This window comes from Centropristis striata, chromosome 19 (genome assembly GCF_030273125.1).
Source record: "Centropristis striata isolate RG_2023a ecotype Rhode Island chromosome 19, C.striata_1.0, whole genome shotgun sequence".
In the NCBI taxonomy this organism is placed as follows: Eukaryota; Metazoa; Chordata; class Actinopteri; order Perciformes; family Serranidae; genus Centropristis; species Centropristis striata.
The window spans coordinates 32,280,456-32,288,746 of NC_081535.1; the positions used below are offsets into that span (position 1 = coordinate 32,280,456).

General features: G+C 37.6%; 1 protein-coding gene across 2 annotated transcripts in view; it reads left to right on the forward strand.

The window, feature by feature from the left end:
• Positions 1 to 2,994, forward strand: part of pam (peptidylglycine alpha-amidating monooxygenase) — a 46,383-nt gene extending 43,389 nt beyond the window's left edge. For both annotated transcript variants that reach the window (XM_059357369.1, XM_059357370.1), the window contains 3 exons: positions 1,061 to 1,315; positions 1,839 to 1,898; positions 2,544 to 2,994. In XM_059357369.1, coding sequence (XP_059213352.1) covers positions 1,061 to 1,315; positions 1,839 to 1,898; positions 2,544 to 2,722 — 494 coding nt within the window. In that variant the 3' untranslated portion in view covers positions 2,723 to 2,994. The remainder of the gene's footprint in view (positions 1 to 1,060; positions 1,316 to 1,838; positions 1,899 to 2,543) is intronic.
• The last annotated feature ends 5,297 nt before the right edge of the window (positions 2,995 to 8,291 follow it).

The window sequence follows — 8,291 nt, forward strand, 5'->3', positions numbered from 1 at the left end:
ACAGTTCAGATCATAAAAACTACAAACTAAAACATCTCTCTGTCTGTGCATTTATATATTTTTTTTATATTTTATTGATACTTTTAATCTAAGTCCTTTGCTATCAGTTTAAAGGTCCATTCTGACCTCCTGAGTGTGTAACAGTCAGCTTCAATCCAGAGGCTCCTTGGAAAGTAATAACTTGATACTTTTTGTGGATTTGTCAAAAAAAAACAAAATTACCCAAAAAAGAATCAAATTGACCACAAAATGAAACAAAATGATCAAAAAAAGACAGAAAATGACCACAAAATTACTTAAAATTAAGCAAAAAAGGACTCAAATTGACCACAGAATGACAAAAAATTACCACAAAAAGTCACAAATTAACTGAAAAAGACACAAAATGGCCCAAAAAAAGAAACAAAATGACAAAAAGACACAAAATTACCAAAAAAAGACACAAAATGACAAAAAAAGACATAAAATTACCAAAAAAAGACACTAAATGACTAAAAATCACAAAATGAACCCTGTTCCTTCCGTTCTCTGTTCTTTTATACCTTTATTTCCCTTCTCCTTTGCACATAACTTTACACACTGTGTGGTGATTCTAACACACACGGATTATCACATTTATGAGCGATTCTATCATATTAGGTCATAAGCTTTCTACATACCTGGACAAGGAAGTGCAAGTGCTGACAAGGCAGTATGTTCTGGGCCTGCCAAAGTTACACCCTAAGACATCATTTCCTGCCTCAGCTCAACTGATTCTTCAACTTCTCAACAGACTACTATTACAATATGTTTTTGATTATTGACTGATTTGTCAATCATTACAAGTAATAATTCACTGAAATCCTGATCATTGATGATCATCATCAATGTTTAGTTAGACTGTAATCACAAATAATAACACACTAGTCACAACACCGTAATCATCTTTACTCATCACCTGACCTTACCAGGGTTATACATAAGATCTTTTTATATTGCTGTATTTAACCCCTAACCCTACGCTGAAGGGGATCTTAAACCTTTTGACAAAACCTTGTTAATGACATTTCTCTCTGTGTAGAAATGGAGGCATTCGTCCAAACTAAGGTGAAGCAGCAGCAGCAGCATAACACATCGAAGACGTCCGGCATCCAAGAGAAGCAAACTGTGGCTGAACAGCCTCCAGCACAGGAAGAGACAGAAGTGGAGAAGAAGAAGAGTGCAGTAAAGCCAAACAGAGGGCAGGGGGCTCTCCCAGCCATCATCACCACCCTGCTACTGGTTCCTCTGCTGCTGGTCATCTCCATCGGACTCTTCATCTGCTGGAGAAAAAACAGTACGTATGACCAGAAGGCCATGGGAACTGTATAGAGAAGGACCCAAAAGGTTATGATGTTGAAAAACAAAACGAAAAAACTAGAAAAAAGTATAAATTAGTCCACAAACCTTCTTTCACTATGTTTAAAGGAAGTGTCTGCCCTAACAAATCTCTTAGGCCTTGATCAAGCTAAGTTGAGATAATAATAATAAGCTTCTGCTGTGAGAATTAGGCTAATGAAGTGGGTATTTTCCAAAGTATATTTTTTTGCTTGACATTCCCTCACCATGCCTCCACAGATGGTGCGTGTCACGGCAGAAGTAGTAATAACTCAAAGCGTGAAAGACAGTAACTTGTGAAGGTTCCCACTTAATGTGTCAAACTCTGTCAGGCTGCTGAAGCCTGTTTAATGGCTCCAGAAAGCAAAAGTAGAGGAAGAGAAGAGAAGAGAAGCATGCTGCACATTGTTGAGGCTGTGATGTTTCATGGATAATTGTTAGGTTTGGTTTTAGAACTATGTTTTGTTTGCATTTGTTTGCAGACCGATGTGAGGTGAAAACTGAACCAAGCTCTGTGGGAGGGATCCTGGGAAAAATAAGAGGTAAATCATTAATGACAATACAAACTAGATAATGTCTCAGAAACATTTAAAAATGTGCCTGAAACTTCATCTACATCCTCATGCTAATATTACCAGGACTAAGTAACTTCATCATTGCTGTGTGTGTTTGTAGCCTCTCCTGCTATACTCTCATGATGAAGGCCCACCTTCGTGCTGATTTTGCAGTTTTGCACTAACCTGAATAACTAGCAAAATGCCTCCACAGTGTTTGATTTCATTTTAAAAAGCATGCTGGCATTCATAGAGCAAAAGAGATGTGACATGTCACAACAGCGTCAGCTTCATTTATGTCAGCCAATTTGCACCATCAACCCACAATGATATGTATTAATCAAACCTGACCTGCCACATGCCAACTCTGTGCAAGCTTTGCACCAAATCGTGTGTCACTCAGGCGGCCACCTCCCGCTCTGAGCTGTGAAGCAAACCTGGAAGGGCCTTAAACCTGCAATCTTTCTATTCTGCAATTTCTTTCGATCCAACAGGGGTCACCAACGGCGGTTGCACAAGATGTGGTCCACTTATAGAACACATCCTTTAAGGATAACTGGGTCTGGGTTCTTATGGGTTAATATTTTTAAGATTATTATTTTAGTGACATGTTGTTGTTTCCTGTGTGGCCAGGTAAAGCTGTGGGCAGTCTGAACCTGGGGAACTTCTTTGCGTCCCATAAGGGTTACAGTCGCCAGGGCTTTGACCAGCTGAGTACTGAAGGCAGCGACCAGGAGAGGAACGACGAGGACAGCAGCGACTCGGAGAACGAGGAGTACTCCGCTCTGCCGCCTCCTGAGTCCTCCTCTTAGACACTGTGGGGCCAATCCGAGATGTATGTTATTCATCATGTGTGCAACGTTGTGTTAGCTGCCAATCTTATTGTTTATATATTTAAAAATATGCTGTATATAAAAACTATTTACCTTAACTTAGACACTTTATTTAATTTATCTGTGGTCTTGATAAAGCCTTGGTGACACAATTTACACATCTGACTATGAAAGATTGTTTTTCCCAAATCAGGCATTGCATTAAAGGAACACTCCACCGTTTTTTCATATTAAAACATGTTATTCGGTCAAGTAAGACGAGTTGATACAGACCTCTTGCGTCTCAATGCGTGCACTCAATCGCCCTGGCGCGCGGCGCCACTTGGCTAGCACTTAGCTTAGCCCAGTTCATTCATTAGGATCCAAACAGATGGACAGTTCGAAGCGACCAAACTCCTCCACGTTTTCCCTATTTAAATACAGCTACACGAGTAGTTAAACGACCAAGTATGGCGACACAAAATAAAACGTGGCGCTTTTCTAAGCGGATAAAAAGGAGAACTATAATGTATGGCGGAATAGCACTTGGGAGCACTTCGACTCGGCGCAGTAATATCATCACTCCTGAAAAATCTTCTCCCCTCAGGAGAATAACATGTTTTAATATGAAAAAACGGTGGAGTGTTCCTTTAAGCATTCAAAACCTTTATTTTAGGTTATTTAAAAATCTAATTTAAGTATATTTGGAAGATACAAATACATTGATTGAAACAATAAGACTTACCAACAGTAACAACTATTTTTAAACGACAATGACATTTCTCATTTTTGTGCACCATTACTTTTTTATTTTGAAAGTGCAGTACAGTGAGAATTATCTTTTTTTAAATATATGTATTTATATAAACAAGCTTTTATTGCACAATTAAACTATTATATAATGTACATATTCTGGGTACCAGGAGAGGAACGACGAGGACAGCAGCGACTCGGAGAACGAGGAGTACTCCGCTCTGCCGCCTCCTGAGTCCTCCTCTTAGACACTGTGGGGCCAATCCGAGATGTATGTTATTCATCATGTGTGCAACGTTGTGTTAGCTGCCAATCTTATTGTTTATATATTTAAAAATATGCTGTATATAAAAACTATTTACCTTAACTTAGACACTTTATTTAATTTATCTGTGGTCTTGATAAAGCCTTGGTGACACAATTTACACATCTGACTATGAAAGATTGTTTTTCCCAAATCAGGCATTGCATTAAAGGAACACTCCACCGTTTTTTCATATTAAAACATGTTATTCGGTCAAGTAAGACGAGTTGATACAGACCTCTTGCGTCTCAATGCGTGCACTCAATCGCCCTGGCGCGCGGCGCTTTTTATCCGCTTCGAAAAGCGCCACGTTTTATTTTGTGTCGCCATACTTGGTCGTTTAACTACTCGTGTAGCTGTATTTAAATAGGGAAAACGTGGAGGAGTTTGGTCGCTTCTAACTGTCCATCTGTTTGGATCCTAATGACTGAACTGGGCTAAGCTAAGTGCTAGCCAAGTGGCGCCGCACGCCAGGGCGATTGAGTGCACGCATTGAGACGCAAGAGGTCTGTATCAACTCGTCTTACTTGACCGAATAACATGTTTTAATATGAAAAAACGGTGGAGTGTTCCTTTAAGTAAAATGATTAGCACAGTCCCCTGCAGTGGCGTCTTCCTTATGACCCCCCCCTCCCCACTTCCAGCCCTCTTGCTCAGATCACGCCCATGTTTAATTCAGCCTTAATTGATCTTGTTGTGTGTGTGTGTGATCTTGTGATCACACACACACACACACACACAAACACATACATGTCTTCATATAGTTGTGAGGCCCACGATCATTGAGTTGTTTGTGAGGACCACCACTTCCCCTAGCCCAAAACACACATTTCAGGGTTTACCATCTCTGTTGGGACCTTGATGATTAATTAAGGCCTTTAGAGGCTATACTAGCATTTTCTTTGTGAGGACCGTGCAAAATGTCCTCACAACTACAAATGTCCTCACAATGTTGGTGTTCTGCCAAGCGTTGGTCTTCACAACTGCATATAGACAAGCACACACACACACACATTCTTGTACTTCTATCTTTGTGAGGACCCTCATTGGAACAGTGAATTCCCTACCAAGGTTACAATAGTTTTGTATTTCTCATTAGTTTTAGTTTTAATTTTGTTGTGAATTTTTGTTTTCAAATTCAGTTAGTTTTAATTAGTGTTTAGAGTGAGTTTGCTAGTTTTACTTTAGTATTTATTTTTTTGAAATGCTTTAGTTTGTATTAGTTTTAGTTTTTTTCTAATGGGGTATTTGTTGGGTGGGAGATTAAAAGACCTCACAGTAAATTTTGCCTTTATTTCCTTTGTCTGATCCATCTTCATTAGGTATGAAAAAAGTTGACAAAGACGAAAACGAAGGACATTTTCACTTTAATTTTAGTTAGTTTTGTAACCACACAATACAGTTTCAGTTAATTATCATTATCATGTAACCTTTAACCCTTAAAACAAAGTCTGAGATCTCAAAAAAGCCTTTAAATTAGTGAGGACTGGTCGAAATGTCCTCACTCTGTTGGTTAAAAACGTGTTCCGGTCCTCACAATGTAGGAAGTACAAGTACACACACACACACACACACACACACACACACACACACACACACACACAGACTGTACTAGCCAAATGCTGTCATGTCTGCTAACAGATATGGCCCCACTGCTGGATCTTTATTTTTAACTCAAAAGAATATATATCAAACTTCACTGAATTATTTTTTTTAAGATAGGATTTATTTCCATGTAATAAAGCTACACACAGAATCATTTCAAATAGTTTGGACCATGTTTTAGTTTAGTTTAACATTTCATTTGTAATTTTGTGCCTTTTTATGTCTGCATTCTGCCTTTCTTCAGCACCTGCCATTACAAAATGTACGGGATGAAAGTGTGTGTGTGTGTGTGTGTGTGTGTGTGTGTGTGTGTGTGTGTGTGTGTGTGTGTGACCAATTGATAACTGGAACAGTATAAAAAAACACATTTCAATTTCTAAAGCACAGCAGCATTGCTTGCTAAATGGTTAGCAGTGATTTAAATGAATACAACTTGTAGCTAACAGGCTAAAACATGCTAGCAGCTTTGTCTTCATTAGGTATGCCAGTGCATGTACACATTTAAAATGGTCTGTATCAGCAGCATATTCTTTAGTGTTTGTGAACTATTGTGCACAGGTCGGCACAACATGGAACATTGATGAAATTTATAACTGATCATCTTTGATTTGATCTTATTGGAATGAAGGGAAAACTGAAAACACAGGAAACCCACTTTTCAAACCTATGAGTAGGTTTCCTAATTATAATCCAACATTCAGTCTCCATCAATAAAAGCTTATTCACTGCACCTCATAACATGGAGGTGAATAATAAGATGGTGGGATGAAGAATATGCTGTTTGTGCAAACAGAAAATTCAGTTTCATTCTAAATTCTCATGTTTTCTCTATATTTTTTCATTCACTATTCTAAATGTATTCAGGTATTCTCAGACCCTCATCAGACATTTTTGTTCCTGCCATATCCTCAAATTACATATCCAAAACAGTTTGAATACATTATTTTCTTGATGGCATGCAAAGGAAATTGCATTTTTGATGTTGCAGTCTCATGTGGGCTATCTGATATTTATTTTGAAACACTGGTTTTGCTGCAAGAGTACTATTTTCTGTAACTATGTTATTTGTGTAATAAAGTATCTGCAAAGCATCACAGAGTCCTGGATGTCTGTCTGTTCCTGGTTAAAACCTAAAACCATTCATTCTGCTCTGTTTCAACCTAGAAAGACTCGACTGACCTGGGATGGATACCAAAACTCATTTATGGCACATTAATAATATCATGTTTCATTTTTTAACAGAAGCTCTGGGAAACAACTAGATACAGAAAACTGTATGTCTGTTAATGGAAATGTGTAAATGTATGCTTACACATTTTTGACACGTTCATAATGACATGTATATTTTTGACCAAAAGCTCTGGGAAACAAATTTCTATGCAGTAAACATGTAAACTGAGTTAATTTTCTCATTTTGGCGAGATAAACAAATTTTTGACACTTTCAGGATAACATGTATAACTTTTGACCAGAAGCTCTGGGAAACGTGTTTAAGTGAGATAAACAAAAAAACAACAACAACATTGATTTATTTAGTTTTCTTTAGGTCAAGCCAATTCTGAGTGCTATACAGAACACCATACTTGATACACACATCTATTTTGTCACCAGTTCACACTCTCACTTCAAACAATTTGAAAGTAACGTGTAATTGGGAAACATTTCTATGCAGGAAACGTGTAAAAGTGAGTTAAATTGGAGAATTACACTGATTTTATTTGCTTTTCTTTAGTACTTTGTCCGTCACTAAGAGTGTGTCAATTTTTAAGCTTATTTGGTTGAGAGAAGCTTGTTTTGCACACTTTGACATAGAAACATGTCTGTGAAACAAATTTCTACGCAGGAAACATGTCTTGAACCTAAAACCTCGAACCTTGAACCATGCAGCTGGAACAAAAAATATGTCAACTTCGGACTTATTCAGTACAATCAAAAGGCCTTTGACATCAAAAGTTATTGAAAGCTTTGCAGACGTCACACTATATGGCTGTGGCATGGCGGCAAAATATGGCGTTTTGGCATAAAATACGAGACTGTATAACTTGACCATACATTGTCTAATCTGCCTCAATCTTGTCATGCATAATGATGGTCCATCACTGAACAGTTCTACATAACAATATTTCATAAAGTCCCGCCCTTTTTGATTAGCCAAGCCCCCTTTTCCAAATACTGGACATGTTTCCCTCTTAATATTTTGATCAGGAGTGTAAATACATAAAATTCACTTGACATGTATTGTTATTATTGTTGTTTTTGGGGCCTCTCTCACTCCTGTCTTATGATTTTGCAAAGATTGTCTTAGAACTGAATTAGGCCTTGTTAAATATGTTAAGCTCAAAAAGTTCTGATTGTGTTCTGGTTGCTTCAGTATAAGTTAGAAAAATATATATATACAGTACAGGCCAAAAGTTTGGACACACACCTTCTCATTCAATGCGTTTTTCTTTATTTTCATGACTATTTACATTGTAGATTTTCACTGAAGGCATCAAAACTATGAATAAACACATATGGAATTATGTACTTAACAAAAAAGTGTGAAATAACTGAAAACATGTCTTGTATTTTAGATTCCTCAAAGTAACCACCCTTTGCTTACTAGAATATAAGACATGTTTTCAGTTATTTCACACTTTTTTGTTAAGTACATAATTCCACATGTGTTCATTAATAGTTTTGATGAATCTACAATGTCAATAGTCATGAAAATAAAGGAAACACATTGAATGAGAAGGTGTGTCCAAATTTTTGGCCTGTACTGTATATATATTTTTACCTGTTACGCACAATATTTAGGCTGTCATTGTGTCTTTTCCCAGAATATTGAGTGATGTAGTAGGAATAGTGATTAAAGCAGCAGCAGCGGTGTGCGTGAGGACGGAGGCTGCACCGGGCCGGTCCGCC